Consider the following 23,581-nt stretch of genomic DNA (forward strand, 5'->3'; position numbering starts at 1 on the left):
CTTATATACAGGCAGGGAGGGAAGGGAACGAGGGAACACTCCACCCTCATCTCAGCCCGTTTACAATCTCTGACTCAACCAAGAGTGTGGGGGGAGGGGGGGGGGGGCACAAACGCAAACGACATTTATGCTTTGTTACGTCTTCAATCATTGGAAAATGTAACTAATTCTGAGAAGGCATTTCTAATGGAGTTGAAATACGTGAAAACTGAAATGACTTTGAAAAGATTAGAAGGGTTTATTTCTACCAAATAAAGTAAAATTATGTTTTGTTTTGTCTAGATATCTCAACTTGAAAAACCTTTTTTTGTATAAAACTGTAGATTGTTTTTCACTATAATACAACTTCCATTATAGTAAATGCTTCACTAAGGTGTCAGAATTATCAGGGTTTACTTTTCCACATCTGTTGGATGGTTAAGAGAGTTTTTTTACCCTTAAAAATGAAATAAATCATCATTTAAAAGCTCATTTTATTTAATCTAAAATTTATTTAAAGATATGTTAAGTTAAACAAATAAGCCAAAAAATGTAAAAAGGCAATGAGAAATATTTTTTCACAAAAAATATTACATTAAGTACATATAACATTGGGTACATAAACTGTACATGAAAGTAAATCCATAAAAAGTGTCAAATTTTACATTTTACTTTAAATAAAATGATCATTATAGTAGTGATTATTTTATGATCATTATAGTAGTTATTTATTTTTTTACTTTTTACAAATAGAGTACACTGGTCCACATGATATTTGTCTTAGGTTATTCTTATGATATTTCACCTGCTAATTACAAAAAATGTGATTGATTGGCACCCCGTCCAGGGTGTATTGGTCCTCCAGTCCTCTGGGATAGACTCCAGACCTTGGGTGACCCTGTACAGGATAAGCGCTATCTAGAATTTAACATGCTCGCATGAGTATATTAATTTACAGTGAAACCTTGGATTGCGAGTTACGCGGTTTGCAGGTGTTCTGAAGATTTTTAATAAATTTTGACTTAAAAAATAAACAAGTTTTGGTTTACGAGTACCGAGTATCATGCATCACGCATGTGCTTCTTGTTTTGACGCGGAGCGTCACATGATCAATGACGCCAATGGTTTTTCTCTCTCTTGTGCTGCAGAATTGTGGTTAATGGTCTCCCCTGCTGGGTCTTAGTGCGCAACTCTTACTGGTATATTCAACATCCGTGCACGCGTATACTGTTTACTATAACACTTTGACTACGTGTGTGTGAATAAAACATATTTTATTTTGTATCTGTATGCGTGTGTGTACAGCGTGCGTGTAAAGCAAAAGCAAGTCTCATTAGAGAGGTTGAAGATCAATTTTTTCTCTCTGTATCAGCCTGCTCTTTGTGTCTGTGTGCGCGCATCATTGGATACCGTGCCACACACACACACACACACACACACACACAGACTCCTCCTACTTTTGCCTTCACACACACACTCTTTCTCACTGCTCTACACAGAAAAACTGCTTTGTCGCGATTCTTTTCAAAGGTAAAGTGCAGGTTAATTTGCTTTATTTTTATTTTACAGCAGTGATTCCTTTAGTGTGTCACTTAATCGAGTGTCATTAGAGAGAGGAATGGTAACTGTGTACGATGAGAAGGGGGAGAGGGGAGCTTACTTTAGATTAACATACACACACACACAGCGCCTGCGGAAACACTTATCTGTTGGGATTTATTTTTACTTTTTTTAAGGTAAAGTGCAGGTTAATTTGTTTTATTTTTACTTTATATTTTGTGTTAATTATTTTTATGTATTTATTTTTTTTTGGAACAACTAATTTGAGTTTTCATTATTTCTTATGGGACAATTTGTTTTGGTTTACGAGTGTTTTGAAATGCAAGCCCGCTCCTGGAATGAATTATCGCTCGTAATCCAAGGTTCCACTGTACTTAGATTACTGTATTTATCAAAATCCTTTGTTTATGGATGATGTCATATGTGTGATGATCAGTGGTTTTCAACCCCAGTCCTAAAGGAACACTTTCCTGCATATTTTATTGTTTTTCTGCTCTTGGGTTAGGAAAAACCCACATCAATTAAGAAAAGGATGTTAATTAGGTGGACATTGATTAGGGAAACGCCAGATGCTGACTGTAAGCAGAAAACTGTGACAAAGCGTTTTTAGATAGCATTTAGCTGTTTACCGTAGCCAGCTGACTGAATTAGGCTATTTGTGTAAAAAATTTATTCTGTCTCGAAAACTTTACATAATAGATGAATTTGGTTGCACCAATGTGTTTAGCAAGTGGAATTTAACAAAAGCCACTCAATTTATTTAGAAGACAAAAATTATTTGGAAATTTGTGTTAAAACAAAAATAACTCAGTTTAAATGTTGATTTTTATTCATTTTATTTATGTATTCTATGTTTTATTACTGTGACAACAAATTCACACCATAAACACACCGTGGTACCTTTGAGGTTTATGATAACTAAACCTTAAATTTTATTTGACTTTTGAATAATTTTGAACAAGATGCTTTCCAACTTTTCTTTTAGTTTCTATTCCAACATGGACAAAACAGTAACAACCTTTACTTCAGGAGAAGTTTTCAGAAGACATTAGAATTTAAATCCTGAAACAAAAGTGTTTCATCTTTCGATCCTTAACAACAAACCAATTCATGATTCCATCGACAGCCTGGTAGCTTTTCGTGATGAACATGTTCATGTTTTTTAAAAGCTTTCGAAAACATTCCCGTAGAAATATGAAGCAATTGAAAGTGCTGCAGGCTAAAACACTTCAGAACTATTTCCTTTAATGGATGGCACATAGCCACAAGTTACGTAGATGCTAAAACGCCTCGGTGATGCTTTGGGAGATTCCACCTCAGCAACCTGTAGCAATAATCTTACTAAACACCTTGCATCATCCATCTTTTCTTTCCATCCCCTTCTTCCTACGAAACCAATAATTCATTCCTGTCCACACAGACTGTCGTGTTCATATCTCCAGAAAAAGAGGGATGGCGCCAGCATTGTTGACAGTGCGATCTGGCTTCTTTCACATTTCAAATCTGTTGAGCCTCGAAGTGGCGTCCGAGTGCCCGGAAAACACACTCATATCTTCACCATTAATAGTCCGAATGTGTCCAGGCTGCCATCGGAGTTCCTGGCTGAATGAAAACGCTTAGCTTTAGAAATGCTTGTGTTAATAGTGTTAATATTAACAAAATTAATTTAGCTTTAACAAATCCTGATGTCAGCATGATCCTAACAAAGCACTGATGAAACAGCAGCACAAAACTGATTGATTGAGACGATGACTAACAAACCAGGTACAGAATAGAAGTTAAGTTGGCTGATTGAAAATCCATTGACCTTTCAAATACTTTGGTGAATTCTACACCTCCACAGCTGACATAAAAGGCCCTAAAACAAACATTTGCCAAGCTCTTGCAGTTTCCTCCAGCTCCACAGCCGTGACCATTCACTGGGCAATAAAAGTCAACCGGTGCGCAGTAGATGATGATTCTCCACTTCAGCCGATTGGCGTGGGTAAACACAGAGAAAGCCAGCTGAGATAAGAGCTAAAACAAACCCTCATGCTGCGCTAAGACCACAAACATACTGGTCTGGGATAATGCACTACTAAAAGGATGATTGCTGGGAGCTTTGTGTTTGATAAGCAAACGTCCTAGTGAAGTCTCAAAGACTTGAGACATACTGTGAACATGGACTTGATTTTTTTCCACCATGATGCCATTTATTGTAATACTTGACAGAAAATCAAATATAAGTAAAGCTTTAATCTAAACATGTACATTAGCTATTACAGAAATGTCCTCATTTAAAGCAACATATTTTCACAATGAAATGCTATTTGACAGATACACCATTCAGCCATTACATTAAAATCATTAACATTATAAAAGCCCCTTGGGCCACCAAGGTGGCTCTGGCCCCTTGTGGCTTGAATTCGAAGTGCCTCTGGGGGTGTACTGTAGTGTCTGGCACCAGGATATTGCTGTGGTTTTCAAGGTAGCCACTGTGGTCTTGTTTGCCTGATGTACCCCGTGAGACTCGATCGAATTGGTACCTGGGGAGTTTGGAGGCCAGACTGGTGGCTTTGCCTGCTGGGCCAATGTGTGGTGGGCTGTGGTGCACTCTGTTCTGGCACCTTCGTATCATGGCCAGCATTGCCTTTTGATTAACCAGATGAGCTGGCCTCTGGTCCCCTTGGGCATTGGTTAGCCTAGGGCACCCATAAGTCTGAATTTACTTGGATATACTTGATAATCATTATTAATGTTATGTCTGATCAGTTTATAAACATATATTTTACTGATTTGCTCATCCCCTAGTTGTCAAAATTAGAACTGCTACAAGCATTAACAAAGTTGCTGAGGTATCATACAGCCCCCTGCCCAGAAAAGAAACAGTGAGGAAGCCATGTTAATCCCCAGAATAGAAAGGGTCTTACTCCAAGTTGAGCTTGTTTTTAGCTACTTCCTCGGTGCCATGACCAGGTTTTACTTATCTTTTAAGATGCAGTTCAGTCGGAGGTATTGTTAATCTGAAGTTTAATAACATTCTAATTTATTCATATTAATAAAATATAAACCAGTACCTATTTATAATGACTAATCCTGTCATACTCTGTGACATGGTTGTTAAAATAAATTAAGAGTTTTTGTAGTAAAACGTTTCTCCACTTTTCAGTCAAATCATGCAATCCTCCATAATACAATCTTAAAATAGAACTCAGTGTGAGCAGTTTCATTAGCTGTACTGACTATGTGAGGAAAGGTGAGGGGAAATAACTGTAGTTGATCCAAATAAATCCAGGATAAATAACAGAGCTAGTATGTGAATGCACTTACTTTCTAATCAACTAGCTCAAGTTACATGCACAGAAACATGCAAGTTCTTTTCATAGCCACTATTTAACCAAGGAAACATAAAAGCAGCCAACTGAAATGTTTCAGTTGTTCCCTGATTGGTTCGTTCAAAGTAGGCTTCTGATTCCTGTATCTGTTGAAAATGATGAGCACCAGAGTACCTGCGACTGTGGCAAGGAAAAATGCTATTGATTCACTCCTAATTAGAACCACGGTTATGCTAACAAGCCTGACAGGAGGGAGATCGATTTCTCCTCCATGGAAGTGAGGCAAGAATCTGCGAGTGAAAGACAAATCGCTTCATAAGGGAGAATAATACATTCTTTTGCTAAGGAAATACAATGCATGTCCTAAAGGTGTATAAAAATGCTCTTGTATTCACACACCTTCAGGTATGTATTATAGAGTTAGCGCTTGGAAAGCATAGCGGGAGTCCTACAGACACGTGTGATTTATAGTTTTCATTAGGGAGCTTCTTGAGGTTAAATTTGTAGAAAAAAAAAAACAACGTTGGAATTTGGCTGCAGGTCCACATGAATGGAAATGTTAATCTTTAGAGGGTTTAAAGATGAGAAGAGAGATGCTAGGACACTTAAACAAATGTTTTTACTCTTCAATGACGTCACAAAGCATTAAATCGGTGAGGTTTGTCTTTAGGCAGCAGTGAGCCGCTGTTACATGAGTCACAGACATAGGAACATTAAAAACGTAATAAAATTTGAACCGGAGCAAACATGGAGAGTGCTGCGTCAATCTTCCAGACCCTGACTGGACGCAAGACAAACATCTTAACCCCCCGGAGAGACAGCCACTTTAATGCCTCTCACCGGCGTGTGGAATGGTAGTGCCACTGGTACGATCTGCTCCGTGCTCACTCGGACGAGACCTAAACATCTTTATGGGTGCCTCGCCTGATAGCGCGCTAACAAACACGTGCCGTCTAGGGCTAATGTGAGCAGAGTGCTTCAGAGACCTGTTTGCCTTGGTGTGTGTGTGAGAGAGCGGAAGAAAAAACACACAGGCTGATACAGATAATGTACAAACTACTGGCACAAAGGAAGGATAAAGGCAATAAAGTATATTACACAAATATTCTTATTTTTTATCAAAGAATCATGAATAGGGATTAAGCAATGGGAAGGGGTTTATTGTCCCAGAGCTATTAAGACGCATGGGGGAGGTCAAGACAACATCCAGAGCATCACAGCACTCTGTCAAACACAGAGTGGAGCTCTTGCTGTTTCAGGAGGAACAATAGCAGCCTGCTGGAAGAGAAACACTTAAAAGAGCCTTAAAGGATGAGTGCCAAACGGTAGCATGCCAAGTTTCATTCACGCTAGATGGACTCTTCAGCCATGCAAGAAACATAAGCATTAACCACTTTATTAGGAACTCGTTCAGTCAATCATATGGCAGCAGCACAAACAGCAAAACTGAATGTTTTTGGCTACACTGGATTGACTATAGGGTTAATTAATAATATCTTATCTTGCTAAATATGTTACGTTTTCATTTACTAAAACTAGACTAAAACACTTAAGGGTTCCTCTGACTGAAACTAGACTAAACAGAAATAGGATAAGATTGACTAAATATGATAAAAACTAACTGAGACATTTATACCGGGACTAAAATAGACCATAGACTAGAAAATAGCTGCCAAAATTATTTCATTTCAATCATACTCAAAAGCAAAAATTTGATCTTTATTCATTTCAGAATTTGGAAGACATCCTCATCCAGAGTGACCCAACACTTCTATCTCATTATAAATTAGAGCCATTGAGGATTAGGGGCCTTGCTCGAAAGCCCAACAGGGGCAACTTGGTGGGGTGGTGGGGTTTGAACCTGGGACATTCTAAACCATAGTCCAACACTTAAGGCACCTACCCTGCCCTTCTGCCAAATCTTATGTGACAAATCTGTTATAGATTCTATTCGCGCTCATTACTGTAAAATATATTGTCCTCTAAAGGAATAACTGAGACACAATCTCTTTTATCCAGAGCTTTTCAGTGCTAAAAGCCACTAATTGCTGTAATCACTCTTTACAGCTTCAGAATGTCCAACACATCCGATTTCAAGGTGGATGAGCTACAACTGAAGACAGCTACATCACAGGGCACTGAAATTGGATAGTTAAAGATGGGAAAAACACAAGGCAATGTTCCGATGTTTGACGTAAATGTTAACTGAAGCTCTTATCTGCGTGGTCTTATTTTCCTTAAACTGCCTCCAAAGACACAGCGGAGGCAAGCGACTGCGACATCACCAGATCTTTTTTTTTTACCTACAGTTTCAGCGATATCCACCTTTAAATAACTAATTAATGCAGGCTAGGACTAGCCGAGTAACGGTGTATTCTGCTTCGTAAATCAATACTATCTTATATTTACATTTAATTTAGTGAACAATCTACAGAGCAGCAAGGTAATTGTGACATCACTATTTTGATGATTGTTTTTATGGTAATCAGAAAATGATCTTTAGGTGGTTATACAAGACAGCAAATTTAATAAAAGTGTTTTACTTAATCCTACCGGAACATATTACTGAGATAAAACCAGGGGCACTAATTCGCAGATTAGCCTGATGCACCTGGATAGCTCTAGCGCCAAGAGCATTGTGTAACATGAGGAGGTCAATAGTTGGACGATTCTGGAGGAGTTTTGTTTTCTTCACCAGTGAGGTGTAAATTGCATATACATATCATACCTAGAATAAGTCTTTCTAGTCATTCTTAAGAATAAAAAGTCACACAATCTATGATTTCATTGGCCACTTTTAGCTTTGATTTCAGTGCTCAATGTGGTGTCCAGTCCATATGTGAAAATGATCCCTCTTGCTCCCATTCTCTCACACACTGAGTTCTGGAATATGGCGTTCCATCAGGGAAGAAAATTCAGGTCGTCAGCTGAATTCAGTTTATTTCCACATAACGTTACTGAGTCTAGACCTGAGCAAATGAAGCAACCCCAGATCATAACACTGTTTCCAGAGACTTGTACGGTGGACACTATGCATGATGGGTGGTTCGCTTCATGCGATTCCCTTCTTACCCTGACACGCCCATCTCTGAGGAATACGGTCAGTATGGACTCATCAGGTCACATGACCTTTTCCCATCACCAAACTCCAGTCTTTATCCCTAACAAACTAAAGACTTTTTCTAATGAGCCTCACTAACAAGTGGTTTTCTTATGGACATAGCTGTTTACCTGTGAGTTCCCATCAGTATGGAAATGCTCTTACTTTCACTATTAAACATAGATCTGTTTTTTACTGTTGATATTTTTTTTTCATGCAACTTTATCGAATATTTAAGTCATCTCCATTCATGATTTTTTTTCCTGATCACATTTCTTTTACAAAAGTCTAATATCCAGCACTATCCTTCCAGGTTTTATTAATATGTTGGACAGTTCTAAACCCAATTGAAGTTACCTTAGCTGTTTTCGGTACTTGATTTAAGCCAATAATTTGGCCAGGCAGTGTATAATAAGCCATGTATCTTCCACTCCCAAAAGTTCCTCTCATCAGATTGACAAGTAGCGTTTAAAGAGAACTTTAATCTTCATATACTGACAAGATGAAGTTTGTTGTAAATCTCCATTTAGATCCAAAAATCTAAAACAAACCACATTACAGAAACCTTTTTCTAACAGTAATGTTCCTTAAGAAGAAACCTTCACACCTCCCTCCTTGTCTTACTTTTTATAATGAGCGCCATTAACCATCTGCAAATGAAGTGTCAGCAACTAATGGCCAGGTCAGTGGCTTGGCTTAACGAGGCAATTTCTGATCAATCCAGGATTTTGTTAATGGTAAAATCACGCTAACGTGGCTAACAGGGGAAACGTGTTGTAATGAGACATGGCTTTAGGACTACAAGAAACGTGATTAAAACTCAACAAAAAAAGTGAAGGCGGAAATGAATGACCAGAGATAAAAAAGCAAGTTTACATCTACTATAAATTTTGCATTAAATATATAGTACTACACACTGTAGTGTACAACATACAGGGTTAACGCTGCACCTTGAAAAAGCCAGGGTCTGATCTATTCCAATTCCACTGGTCTTCTATCAAGGCGTACATCATTTAAAGCTATGTTTATAACCCAGGAATGATTGGAAGACCAACGCAGCCCTGGTTTCTCTCTCTACATCCTAATGCAGTCCTGACTCATCACGTCAGTTCAGATCGAACGAAACGAGGTGATGTTAATCAGCGTGCCGGTCTGGGGAGGGGGCTGGTTTCCAACCGCCAGCACAGTACATCTGTAACAAAACATTGCATCCTCATCCATAATTGCACTCGTTCATCTCGAGCCAAGGAGCAGAGTCTAAACTTTTAGTCCAAGTTGATAGGATGTATTCTGACTGATGGAAATTTGATGCAGAAGAAACACCAAAACAGCTAAAAGTCTATTTCAGTCTTCGTGTTTAAGGTACTTCCATTCAAATCAGCAAATATTACAGAGCTTCTGCCCCAACAATATTTCAAGAATATTAGACTTGAAATGATTCACCAACGTGTTGAATGAGAATGGTCTCGACTGAAACAATTCAATGAATTAAACACTGATCTTCTGAGGTTGACGGAAATGATTCGCAGAACAAAAACCTAACCCCAATCTCGACTAAAAGGATCCAGTGAATCAAACAACGACCCACTGAAACAAAGGAGCGACTCCTGTCACAATATCTGAAACAATTTAATGAGTCAAATAATGATCTGCTGAATAAGAGCGGAATGAATCTCAGTCTGGACCAAAAGAATCCAGTGAGTCAAAAAAAAAACAAAGTATGAATATGTTTTGCTTCCATTTTTCAACTCACCTTCGTAACATGTTTATTATTAAATAAAACCTCTCAAATGTCTAAAAACATGTCTTAAACAGAATATACAGACAATAAACTGGTAGCTTTATTTTTTAATAACCTGCACTTAACTTTTTTTTTTTTTTAAACAATGAACAAACCAAAACATACCATAAACTATTTTATACCAAACTTATTTCTATTTAAGCATGAATTAACGGTAAAATAAAAGACCAATCGCAAGAAATTATTGTACAAGTACAAACAAAGAAATAAAGTAACAGAATTAATTAACAGGAAAAATTTTTGTTAATTATTGCCTCTGCATACAAATAGAGTTATCAACGCCATTTCCATCACAAAAGCAAACACTTATTTCAAAAACGTGCAGGAAGGAGAAAAAAAAAAAAAGACAAAACTATTCTGATTTCGCCAATAACGTTTCCACCATCTTGGGCAAAAAACAATCAAGAAAGTGATAGAAGTCCTGAAAATGTCCCGCGGGATCACTGGTGGCTTTAAACTTGAGCACAGCCTTGGTGCAATCATCACTGCCAGCGACCACGGCGTCCATGCTAAACTTCAGCTCCTCTTTGGGGTCCGGGTCGTTCTCTATGATGTACTGCGTCACCCTGCTCTCGATGCTGCTGCAGCCCCCTTCAGGCTTGGAGGTCTCGTCACTTGTTTTGAGTAAGATCCTGCGGATCTTACGGCGACCGGCCCACACCAGGTGTCTCTGAGTCCAGATCCAATGAGACGCCTCTGGACGATCTGCCGAACCTTCCAGTTTCATCCTCTTCCCCTGGGGTGAGGAGGAACTGCAGGATGGCCCTTCCTCTACAGACAGGGGTCTCTTTATCCCAGAAGGACCTGCAAGCTGATCACTGGAACTGTCAAGACTCTCATTGTTGTTGTTCACTTCCTCCTCTCTGGCTTGATCTTGAAGGATCTCGACCTGGTCTGAAGGTGTACACTTAAGGATCTCTTTAAATACCACCTCTAAGGCGGAGCAAACCTTCTTAAACCAAAGGACTCGGAACGTCTCTCCTGCTGAACTTAGCTCTGCACGGAAAGAATCTGTCAAAGTGTCTGCCCTGAACGCGATGCTGATCTCTGGTACTTTTCCTGCACTGTCCTGACCCTCGAGAAGAGGTGCGAAAAGCTTTGCTATCCCCCAGGACTTCCCCTTGGACGACTTGCGCTGGTACCTCGAACTTCGGCAATACTTTTCAGCTTCGCACAATTCCCTGCGAAGATTCCTGTGTGTTCGCTCAGTGAGGTTGCCGGCGACGTTATGGTTGAGTTCAAACGGGTCCAGGATGTTTACAGGTCCCAGTTTAGGGCGTATTGTTTTCTGTCTGGTGGCGTCTGAGCTCTCTGCAGCATCAGGCATCTCTTCTTCTCTGCTCAGAAAATCTGTGATGGGAAGAACACGCCCCGCTCTCAGAGATATCACCGATCCAGGAAAATCTAACGTGGAGTAGTAGGTAAAGAATCCGAAAAGTAAAGTACCTGATGGGGAGAATGGCGAAACGAGACAATTAGAAACTGTGAAAGAACCAGATCATTAAAGATCAGCTTTATACTCGATTAGAAGTGTGTATGGGACTGTTTCTTGACTGATTACTGTCAAAGGAATTCTGACCAATCCCACACACTTCCCAATTTTTATCTTAAGCCAATCCCACCATTTTAACATGCCAACCCATTTCCCCAAAAAATTATTCCATCTAATTAATCCCATCCACTTCACAAAGGGTTTGATTAATCCCGCCCACTCCCATGGAGGCATAAAGAACCCTGATAGCTTGTATCGGTTTCCTGATCATTTTTAGCAAATTAAGTTCACAAATTGGTTGTATGCACCAAAAACCCCAACCACACTGAAGAATTTACCAAAATTATATGAATTAGCACGTTTTGTGTCTCATAAGCTTGCTTGCCCCGTAACTGCTTAATTTTTAAAAAGCACACTGATGGAAGTAAATTTCAATTGTCAACATGTACTGCAAATTTTAATGAATACTTACACAGATCGTCTGTGTTTTTACTAGGAGGCACTCTGAACGGCTGACTCGGGAAGGTACAGTCCCACCCGTCAATGACGCACTGTTCCTCCTCACCTACAGAAAAAAAAAAAATAAATTTTTGATCAATATTTTGTTTTTTCTGCAGTATTTCTTCAACCCTATTTTTGGCACGTTCAGCTGGAAGAAGACCACAGGGCAGTCCACGGACTAGATGGAGAGATTATATTTCCACACTGGCCTGGGAACGCCTCGGGATTCCCCAGTCAGAGTTAGCTGAAGTGGCTGGGGAAAGGGAAGTTTGGGGTTCCCTGCTGGAACTCCTACTCCCGCGACCCGACTTTGGATAAGCGGTTGAAGATGGATGGATGGAGGTTTAATATGGTGGCGATTGTATAAATCCCCTAGAAGGAGTATATTAAAATACACAAGAGTGCAAACAACCCAAAATAACTGACTTCCTGTTGAGCAGAGCCCAGGACATGCAACATGAACGTTCAGCTCAAATAAGCTCTAAATGTGTACACCAGTTTGCATGCATACATGCAAGTGTGTAAGAGTTATGCAGCAAAATCTCACCAACCTGATGGCAGATTCCAACCTGTCTGCTAATTTTCATGAGTTTTTGAGCAAGTTAAGCCCCCCAAAAAGCCCTTGGATTATCTTCCAACCTTTTAAACTAACAATATACCCGATTGGTGTAAAAGTGTTTTTACATTTGACCAGTTGACTTTAATAATTTTGTTTATCAACAGTTCACATAACCATCATGAATGTTGTCTACAATTACGTACTCACTTATTCTCTGTACAGGGTTGTGGGAGGCCTGTAGCCAATACCAGATTACTCACGCACGAGGTGGGGGTACACGCGGGGCAATCAATTTTAAAGCACACAAGAGCGCACACTACAAGCAATCTGGAAGCACCCCTCAGCCTAATCCACATGCCTTTGGAGTGTGGGAGTAAACTTAAGCAAACCTGAGGAAACCCACCAAGCAAGAGGGGAGTGGGGCCAATCAAACCCTTGACCTTGGAGGCAAGTGGCCACAGTGTTAGTCTACATTCAGGCAAATGTAAATTTGTCTAGAAGTAAAGAAGAAGAAGATAAAAAAATCACAGTATACCAAGAAATACTAAATAAGCGCAAATTACTCGCTGAACCAATCAATAACCAATCAATAAGGACTAGACTGACTGTGGCTTAATGGTCATGACCTTCCAGCACGTGTGGGAACTGTGTGGTCTTAAGGCTCTCCACAGTACTGAAACAGCTCTGTTAAGGTCTTAAATGACATTTACTGTATTACTGATTCTGTAATTCTACTGATGCTTGATTTACAAGCTGCACTTGATACAGTGGACCACAATAGCCTTCTGTAACACTTAGAACACTGGGTGGGGAATTAGGGGGAAAGACTGCTCTAGACTGGTTTAGGTCATTTTCTGTCACCCTTACAAATTTTGAGTCTTTATCAGCTTCTCTGACGTATGGGGTCCCACAGGGTTCTATCCTTGCGGCCCTTCTTTTCTCATTGTATCTGTCACACTCCAGTGACACTGCTTTTTTTTGAGCTCTGCTAGACTGACCAATTTTTCAACTTTTTCGTCCCCTTACGAAGAGTGAACATATAACAGATAAGTATTTTATACTATCTTATAATATATTCACTCGAAACGCGTGTTATATCGTTAAGTTTTAATTGTTTTCCAGCACACCGCTTTTAACCGGCATTAGCATCGCTAGCCAGTTAGCCTGGCTATCACAAGTTTGTTTACACTCTTTCACACCGGTTATCTCTGTTTCTATACACCATGTCGGTTGTGTCTCTGCCTCTGTGTGCAGGTGAGGATACATTGGAGCTGCACTCTGTGGACTTGGAGCTGGAGGCCGTGGAAAAGCTGATCCGCGATCTACAGGTGAAGCTGGCCCGGCTACAGCAGCGGAAAGCCACGCTGGCATCGTCGCGGACCGACACTCACCTGTCCCAGGTAAATTCTCAGCGTGAGAATTCTCCTACAACCCCTACCCCGCATGTTTCTCTGCCCAGGTCCAGCGCACTGAGGACGCAGCCCAGCCAGGTTTCCTTCACCCCGGCGCCGGGATACCACAGCAGCGGAAGACGCGCGCCAAGCCCCGGGCGAGGACCTCACCTCCTCCGCCACCACCTGTCTTTAAGATCTTGACCTGAAACCGCTCCGCTCCTCTCCGTGAGACGGCACACGACGCGGTGATCATCGAAGACTCCATCGTCCGGCACGTGCGTGCTACCAAGGCTAAAGGTAAGGCGTACACACGCTGTTTACCTGGTGCACGTGTTCTTGATGTTGCTGCACAGGTGCCTGCAGTCCTGAGGAAGAACATTCAAGCTGTGGTTCTTCATGCTGGCACAAATGACACCAGGCTGAGGCAGACGGAGATCCTAAAGAATGACTTCAGGAGCCTGGTCGAGAAGGTCCGCAGCACATCACCCACGACAAAGATCGTCCTATCTGGACCACTTCCGACATTTCAGCGAGGAATCGAGAGGTTCAGTAGATTATTTGCCTTTAATGAATGGTTACAATCTTGGTGTCAACAACAGAAATTACCCTTTGTTGATAACTGGAATGTTTACTGGGAGCGTCCTAGGCTCTACCACACTGATGGCCTGCACCCTAGCAGAGCTGGAGCAGCGGTCCTCTCTGACAACATCTCCAGGACACTACGAACCATCTGACTGGCGGCAAGTCATACCTTAGATTCTTAAGATATTAGCCACAATACAACTCACCATACTAATAGACGCACACACATAACTTGTCCTATAAAAACTGTGTCTGTTCCCCGAATAGTGAGAAAAAAGAATAAATTCATTAAATCCAGCCAAAACAATCTGGTAACCATTAAACCAGAAAAAGGCCAAATAAGTAATCGAAATCTACCTCTAAAGTTTGGATTTCTCAACATTAGATCCCTTGCGCCTAAAGCACTTATTGTTAATGAAATTATATCAGATTATTGCCTTGATGCACTCTGCCTCACCGAAAGCTGGCTTAAACCAAATGAATATATTGGTCTGAATGAGTCTACTCCGTCAGGATATTTTTATAAGCATGAGCCCAGTCTAACTGGTCGTGGTGGTGGTGTCGCCACTATCTACAATGATGTATTTACTCTTACTCAGAAAATTAGGCCCAGGTTTAACTCATTTGAAGTGCTTATCATTAATGTTGCACTTAATGAAAGTTTTTTTTTTTTTTTTTTACAATGGCCACCGTGTACAGACCCCCAGGGCCATATGTCGATTTTCTTAAAGAATTTGGACATCTGCTATGAGACCTATTGCTTAACTCTGATAAAGTGTTGATAGTATGAGACTTTAACATTTATGTAGATGATGCTAACGACACTTTAGCCCTCGCATTTATGGACTTACTAAATTTCTTTGGGGTTAAACAAAATATAAATGGATCAACTCACCGCTGTAATCATACGCTAGATTTAATTATATCCCATGGTATAGATGTCTCTAATATAGAGATTTTACCTCAAAGTGATGATATCACAGATCATCACCTCCTGATATATACTTTACCCGTAGAACAGATTAGCTGTATCTCCCCACGTTATCGATTTGTTAGAAATATGAATCCGACTACTAAAGACAGATTCACGAGTAATCTGCCGGATCTGTCCCAATTTCTTATTAGACACCTAAATGCAGATGATCTAGATGAAGTGACTAGCAGCATGGGCCCTATTTTTACCAGTACATTAGACACTGTTGCTCCCATCAGATTAAAAAAAAGTCAGAGATAAAACACTTGCTTCTTGGTACAATAGTCATACCGCACCCTAAAGAGAGCAACCCGTAACCTCAAGCGAAAATGGGGAAAAACTAAATTAGAAGTTTTTCGAATTGCGTTTAAAGACAGTATGTGCAGCTATAGACAGGCTCTAAAAACTACTAGGACCGAGCATCTTAGCCAACTGATAGCAAGAAACCAAAACAATCCCAAGTTCTTATTTAGTACAGTGGCTCGCCTAACAAAACCTGTCAAAAACGCCAAAAAGCATCCCGAGGCATCTGGAGATTGTGCCAGCTTTATTAGACAAAGGCCAGCCCTGCAAGGATCCTGAGGCATCCAGAGAAGGACCAGCTCCAGCTGGATTCTGCCTTCTTATGGTTGGAGCTACACATCCTGCTCCTGTGCTCCTAGTGACCCAGACCCCATCTGCCCTCTGCACCTACTGACTCATCCCTTTGCTAAACTGGACTTCAATGTTAATTTAAAGAATTTCTGTTATATTGTACTTTCAGCTGCATAACACACATGGTATTATATCATCTCTATCTGTTATTACCCAAATGAGGATAGGTTCCCTGTTGAGTCTGGTTCCTCTCAAGGTTTCTTCCTATTGTCATCTCAGGGAGTTTTTCCTTGCCACTGTCGCCGTCACCCTTGGCTTGCTCATCAGAGAAATTTCATTCATTCATCTCATTATTATCTAGACACATTTTTCTCACACATACACAAATTATTATTATATTATTATTATTATTATTATTATTATTATTTTACTATTATATATATTTTTTTTTATTAATTATTATTTTTAATGAATTTCTTTGATTTTTGTGAAGCTGCTTTGAGACAATGACCATTGTTAAAAGCGCTATATAAATAAAATTGAATTGAATTGTTGCTGCTTGGCTATACACTGAGAAAACATGGCATCTCCATTTACTGCTACGCAGATGATAGTCAGATTTTTGTCCTGTTAACAGAAGGCAGGTTACTCGGGGCTTTATCATTTTAATGATAAAAAGACTGAGGTTTTGATGTTTCGTCCTGGTGCCAACGGTGGAGTTCCACATCTGGATGTGGGAGCCTTGAAGCAGTATGTTAAACCAACAGCGTCAAATTTAGGTGTTATAATTGACCATGGTCTTAAATGTGATAAACTGATCAGTGCTGTGGTTCCAATCACGGCTATATAATCTTTATTGTAATGCTTTGTATTTTGGGGTTTTTTTAGGCAGCATCACGTTAACTACAGCCGGTCCAAAATTCTGCTCGGCTTCTAACTCCTATGTAAAAGAGAGCATCTCTCTCCAGTCCTGGCTTCCCTCCATTGGCTTCCAATACAGTAAGGAATTGACAAAATTATTATGTTTAAATGGCCTTGTCCCGCCCTTCCTCTCAGACATGCTTCAGCCATATGCCCCAAGCCGGTCTCTCAGATCATCAGAAAAATCACTCCTGACTGTACCCAAGACCAAATGCCAGTTCAGGGGTGATTGGGCTTTCTCTGTGGCTGCACCCAAATCATGGAATGTCCCACCTGTGACCATTCATAGCACCACATCAGGGTTCAAATCCCATCTGAAAACTCAGGTTTTCTTTGGCATTCAGACCAACATGTTAAGATGTTAATTTTTTTTTTAGAGAAGTGTGTGATATTATTTTACTATATTATATATGTAAAGCACTTTGGGGCATTTGTTGTTGTTAAAACGCTATACAAATAAAGTTGCAGTCGACGATGTACTATACACGCACATGCCATTTCCTTGAGCTGCTCCACAGAAGGCAGGACAGGTGGACTGAGGGACTGCAGGTAGAATAAGACCAGCAGCGTCAGTGCGTAGTTGTTCAACAGCGGCCCGCCTCCAGACAGATTCCCTGCATGAAAAAAAGGGTAAAGAGTGCACATCAACGATATGATGTCGGAAAATGGTGATATACTGCATCAACAAAATCCCATGAAGTGTTTTACATCCACCTTCGTCAATTAAACACGCAGATTTAAAACTTTGTTTATTTATCGTTCACTTTATATAACATAGCATCGATATGAATTAAAGCTGGCATGAATAAATGGTTACTTTAAAGGTAAAGAAATTTGTCTTTAAACACCCCGTTCTGTTGTGTATGTAAATAAGATACTGCTGAGCAAACTGGAGTAAAATTAGGAGGGGAACCTAATTAGCTTGTTTACACTTTTACCAATACATTTTTTTCTCTTTAAGCTTTTGTTTGTATACACACACACACTGCAGACCAGCTCGAAAGTCTTTAAAAAATAATAATAATATTATTATAATAATAAATTAATTAATTTACAATAAATTTGTATAATATAATTAATAATAATAATAAATTTGTATAATATGTGCCCTTCAAATATGTTGTAAATTAATTTAACGAGGTCCTAAGACAAAGCACACACTTAATACTCAATCTTGAAGAATAAAAGAAGTGTCTCTTATGATTATAGGAAATGTCCTCACCTCCACCATATAAAGCTCAGCTCTCACGATTTTATATACACACATTTTAATTTTTAATTTTTTTAGTTGTAGCACGAATCAGAGAATCAACACTGAAGCTCTGCTGTCATCTCCTGGTCACACCAGGAAAAAATAAATGCATCCGAGTAGAGAAAACAAACTGGTGTGCAGGATACACACAGACGAATGTGTGAAGTGTAAATTCTGCAGTAAACAGTGAGACAGTGGAGGTGGAGGAACCACGGCCTGAGGTTTAACATGATTAAAGCTGTAGAGCAGGCATCAAGGTGAAAGAAAGTGTGTGTTTGTGTGTGTGTGTGTGTGCGCATCTTTATCTAGTACCTGCGATTTGTTTCTGCTTGGCCCAGAATCGTACAGAGTAAACCAGAGGACGGACTCTGGAGTCAAGGCCCGAGCACAGCTGCAGGAAACGCGTGTTTCTGACCGCCAACCTGCCGTCAGCAAACACACATAAACTTCTCCTCTTTATCCACCTGTACTGTGTATATGAGTATTATTATTATTACTGCTGGACCTGTTGTTGATGGTAATGTCCCCCTGCAGATTGAGCTGACGATGGCTGAACTTGACCACCGGGAGGCGCGCACTGTTCACCGCATGGACCTTAAACACTCCGGGTGTACACTTCCTCAGAATAGTCGCCACCAGCTCCAGCAGCTCGTCCTGGGAGGCCGTGGTCAGGTCGATGTCGGACAGGATGGAGTCCTCCGAACGGCCGCCCTCCGACTGGGTGTCGCCCCCCTGCTGGGCGGCAAGGAGAAAACATGGGCCGGTTATTTCAAAGAGGTAAAAGTATTAAAGTGTTTTTCCCTGGCATTTACACACCAATTTATGTAATATGTAAAAAAAAAAAAAAATGAAGTAGATTTTAAATGACTGGAATTGGAATAAAAGCTGTCCAACACATTATTAAAATGTGACACGGACCTGCTCACACTTCCGGTTGTGGTTCTGGAACGCTTTGGTGTTCTCTAGGTCCAAGACGAGATCCAGGTCACACGAATGGACACCGAACGTGTTCACAGACGAGCCGAAGGGGACGATCTGACAATCTGGATTAAACATAGATAAAAAAAATATATATATAAAAATAAAATATGTTTTTAAATGTGTTTGTGTTTAAATAAATTCTTTGCCCAAGTAACCCTTTTATTAATTTTTTTTCAGTCATGTTTGTATAGTTGGTTTGCCTACTTTGTGCTGAAATAAAGGATAGGTCACTCTGTACTAAACAATCCTGAGCTCTATCTGAAATGTGATATTGAGGGAAAAATCTAATAAATTAAATTGTGTTAACGCTCATATATTCATATTTGTTGTTTGTTGTATGTATTAGACCACTTTTGTGCAGCAGGTATTGCCGACCCGCCCCACTTGTTGCCACCGCAGGTATTTTTCAGAATTTTCGGGATTCTGACCTGGAAGGAACTCGATAAAGACCTCTTGCAGGACGTCGAGGAGGAGCTGCCTGGCTTTACTTTCGTTCTCGTTCAACTGGAAGATCTCCACCATCTTCTGCATCTGCTCATTTACCTGAGAGGGAGAACATCTGATTAGATGTGTGTGTGAGTGAGTAAGCAAGTGATGGAGAAAGACAGGAAGCACTTACAGAAGATGCGAGACACAGATTGAAGCTGAGTTTCTCCAGGCTGATGTGAGGTTTGGTCTGGTTCTGCCTCTCCTTGCTGGCCAACTTGAAGTTCTTCCTCTCTCTGGGTTTCACACGGAGCTTCAGTCCATTCAGACAATGCTGCAGCTGCGCCAACGTCGCCTTGGTGCCTGCAGTCTCCGCAAACTCCACTAAGGCATACAGACCCTGTGCGCGCAAACACACACACCATTAACGATTTTATAACCTTCAGCTGTTCCATAAGGAGAATGTTCTCTCATTCTCACACACACCCGCTCCTTGTCCATGATGACCTCGGCCACGGGTCCAAACTGCTGGAAATATTCCTCCAGCGCGCCGGCAGATGTGTCGGGCTGAAAGCCGCTGACGTAGACGGTGCTCTCCTGCTGCGCCTCCCTCTTCGCTCGCAGCCGACACAAGTGCTGATGTTTCTTCCCCTTTAGGTGGGCGTCCAAACTCGGCTCTGAACAACATTCACAAGGAAAAATCAGTCAGTAGACAGACAGGCAGAAAGACAGACAGTGGACAGAGAGAGAGAGAAACAGGTTAGTTAGATTGACATGCAGACAGACATGTTAGTCAGTCAGACAGAAGGAAATAAAACACAGGTGAGACAGACAGGTATGTTAGACATACACAGTTATTAGAGAGAGGGGCAGACAGGTTAGACAGACAGCCCTGTTAGATAGGCATGACAGAAAGACAGACATTTTAGACAGGAAGTTAGACAGACAGATTAGACAACCAGGCAGACAGGTTAAACAGAGACATGTTAGACAGAGAGACAGGTTAAACAGACAGCACTGTTAGATGGGCATGACAGACAAGCAAACATGCTAGACAGAAAGACAGACAGGCAGGTTAGACAGACAGAGACAGACAGGCAGGTTAGACAGACAGAGACAGACAGGCAGGTTAGACAGACAGAGACAGACAGGCAGGTTAGACAGACAGAGACAGACAGGCAGGTTAAACAGACAGGTTAAACAGACAGGTTAAACAGACAGGTTAAACAGACAGGTTAAACAGACAGGTTAAACAGACAGAGACAGACAGGTTAAACAGACAGAGACAGACAGGTTAAACAGACAGGTTAAACAAACAGGCAGGCAGGTTAAACAGACAGAGACAGACAGGTTAAACAGACAGGTTAAACAAACAGGCAGGCAGGTTAAACAGACAGAGACAGACAGGCAGGTTAAACAGGCAGGTTAAACAGACAGGTTAAACAGACAGGTTAAACAGACAGGTTAAACAGACAGGTTAAACAGACAGGTTAAACAGACAGGTTAAACAGACAGCACTGTTAGATGGGCATGACAGACAAGCAAACATGCTAGACAGAAAGACAGACAGGCAGGTTAGACAGACAGAGACAGACAGGCAGGTTAGACAGACAGAGACAGACAGGCAGGTTAGACAGACAGAGACAGACAGACAGAGACAGACAGGCAGGTTAAACAGACAGGTTAAACAGACAGGTTAAACAGACAGGTTAAACAGACAGGTTAAACAGACAGGTTAAACAGACAGAGACAGACAGGTTAAACAGACAGAGACAGACAGGTTAAACAGACAGAGACAGACAGGTTAAACAGACAGGTTAAACAAACAGGCAGGCAGGTTAAACAGACAGAGACAGACAGGTTAAACAGACAGGTTAAACAAACAGGCAGGCAGGTTAAACAGACAGAGACAGACAGGCAGGTTAAACAGACAGGTTAAACAGACAGGTTAAACAGACAGGTTAAACAGACAGGTTAAACAGACAGGTTAAACAGACAGGTTAAACAGACAGGTTAAACAGACAGAGACAGACAGGTTAAACAGACAGGTTAAACAAACAGAGACAGACAGGTTAAACAGACAGGTTAAACAAACAGAGACAGACAGGTTAAACAGACAGGTTAAACAAACAGAGGCAGGCAGGTTAAACAGACAGACAGACAGGCAGGCAGGTTAAACAGACAGACAGGTTAAACAGACAGACAGGTTAAACAGACAGACAGGTTAAACAGACAGAGACAGACAGACATGCTAAACAGACAGAGACAGACAGACAGACAGACAGACAGGTTAAACAGACAGACAGACAGACAGACAGGCAGAGACAGACAGACATGCTAGCCAGACAGACAGGCAGAGACAGACAGACATGCTAGCCAGACAGACAGGCAGAGACAGACAGACATGCTAGCCAGACAGACAGGCAGAGACAGACAGACATGCTAGCCAGACAGACAGGCAGAGACAGACAGACATGCTAGCCAGACAGACAGGCAGAGACAGACAGACAGGCAGAGACAGACAGACAGGCAGAGACAGACAGACAGGCAGAGACAGACAGACATGCTAGCCAGACAGACAGGCAGAGACAGACAGACATGCTAGCCAGACAGACATGCTAGCCAGACAGACAGGCAGAGACAGACAGACATGCTAGCCAGACAGACAGGTTAAACAGGCAGAGACAGACAGACAGGTTAAACAGGCAGAGACAGACAGACATGCTAGCCAGACAGACAGGTTAAACAGGCAAAGACAGACAGACAGGTTAAACAGACAGAGACAGACAGACAGGTTAAACAGGCAGAGACAGACAGACATGCTAGCCAGACAGACAGGTTAAACAGGCAGAGACAGACAGACAGACAGGTTAAACAGACAGAGACAGACAGACAGACAGGTTAAACAGACAGAGACAGACAGGTTAAACAGACAGGTTAGACAGACAGGTTAAACAGACAGGTTAAACAGACAGAGACAGACAGGTTAAACAGACAGAGACAGACAGGTTAAACAGACAGAGACAGACAGGTTAAACAGACAGAGACAGACAGGTTAAACAGACAGAGACAGACAGGTTAAACAGACAGAGACAGACAGACAGACAGGTTAAACAGACAGAGACAGACAGACAGACAGGTTAAACAGACAGAGACAGACAGACAGGTTAAACAGAGACAGACAGACAGGTTAAACAGAGACAGACAGACAGGTTAAACAGAGACAGACAGACAGACAGACAGACAGGTTAAACACGCAGAAAAGACAACCAAGCAGACATGTTAGACAGACAGACAGAGACAGGTGTCTGAGGCAGTTCAGTTCCCCACAGCTACAAAAATATTAAACTAATAAAGACCAAACGCTCGCTACTCACGAAACTTACACACACACACACACACACTGGAATTAACAGATTCACTCCAAAAGAAACTTTTCAACTTAACAAAATAATAAACCAGTTTAAATAAGAAACCTAACTTTACTGTATATCTGTCCTCAGTTTATAATACTTTATCTGAACACTAACATGACTATACCGTGTGTGTGCGCGCGCGGTGTTAGCACTCATGCTAGCTGCAGCCATGTCTGTCTCCAACGTGCTGGAGACGTTTCCTAAACATTAGCAGATGAAGCTAACGCGGTTATCGCTAGTTTAGGCGCTTAAGCGCTACCGAATGACCTGACGAGCTCTTTAGAGCAGGAAACACATACCGTTCGGGGTTTTAACATCGCAGAGTTTACAGAGGAATCCTTTGGGGACTTTCTGGATGTCGGGGCCGAACTCCATCGCGTTTAGCCGAAAGACTAAACTCAAATCTCCCTCCAACTCGGTGCAATTCCTTCTCCACACGGCGCTTCTTCTTCGGCTTATAGATTAGCGGTTGCCTTTATGGAGCTTTACTGCCACCAACAGGACTGGAGTGAAAAACTTGATACCTTTAAATTAAATTTAACTAAATGGGAAAAACTTTGGTCTGGTGGCGTTTAACAACCCAAAAAAATACAACAGATCACGAGTTACTTTCTGATCTAGAATGATAACTATTAGATATTAATTTTATCAGACGATCTTGAGGAAAAATGAACACCAGCTCTTACAAATCTTTTTTTTTTTTTTTTTTTTAACAGAAATGTAAATGTGTGTGTAA

General features: G+C 41.1%; 1 protein-coding gene across 2 annotated transcripts; it reads right to left on the reverse strand.

The window, feature by feature from the left end:
* Positions 1–9,563: 9,563 nt before the first annotated feature.
* Positions 9,564–23,281, reverse strand: tut1 (terminal uridylyl transferase 1, U6 snRNA-specific). 2 transcript variants are annotated; one of them, XM_053510745.1, is made up of 10 exons: positions 23,145–23,281; positions 19,916–20,106; positions 19,623–19,829; positions 19,432–19,546; positions 18,941–19,065; positions 18,528–18,754; positions 18,335–18,444; positions 17,262–17,384; positions 11,719–11,811; positions 9,564–11,200 (listed from the first exon to the last, which is right to left on the reverse strand). In XM_053510745.1, the coding sequence occupies exons 1-10, from the start codon at positions 23,218–23,220 to the stop codon at positions 10,107–10,109; spliced, it is 2,361 nt and encodes a 786-aa protein (XP_053366720.1). In that variant the 5' UTR covers positions 23,221–23,281; the 3' UTR covers positions 9,564–10,106. The 2 variants fall into 2 exon arrangements, with proteins under 2 accessions (XP_053366720.1, XP_053366719.1); XM_053510744.1 differs by having other exon boundaries at positions 18,528–18,757.
* Positions 23,282–23,581: the final 300 nt, after the last annotated feature.

This window comes from Clarias gariepinus, chromosome 14 (genome assembly GCF_024256425.1).
Source record: "Clarias gariepinus isolate MV-2021 ecotype Netherlands chromosome 14, CGAR_prim_01v2, whole genome shotgun sequence".
Taxonomy (NCBI): Eukaryota; Metazoa; Chordata; class Actinopteri; order Siluriformes; family Clariidae; genus Clarias; species Clarias gariepinus.

Coding starts and splice junctions, on each gene's coding strand:
- tut1 (XM_053510744.1), bottom strand. CDS start 23,220: ATGGAGTTCGGCCCCGACATCCAGAAAGTCCCCAAAGGATTCCTCTGT. Junction 19,830..19,915: donor TCATCATGGACAAGGAGCGG/GTGTGTGTGAGA, acceptor TTGCGCGCACAG/GGTCTGTATGCCTTAGTGGA. Junction 17,385..18,334: donor CAAGCAGAAACAAATCGCAG/GTACTAGATAAA, acceptor TTTTTCATGCAG/GGAATCTGTCTGGAGGCGGG.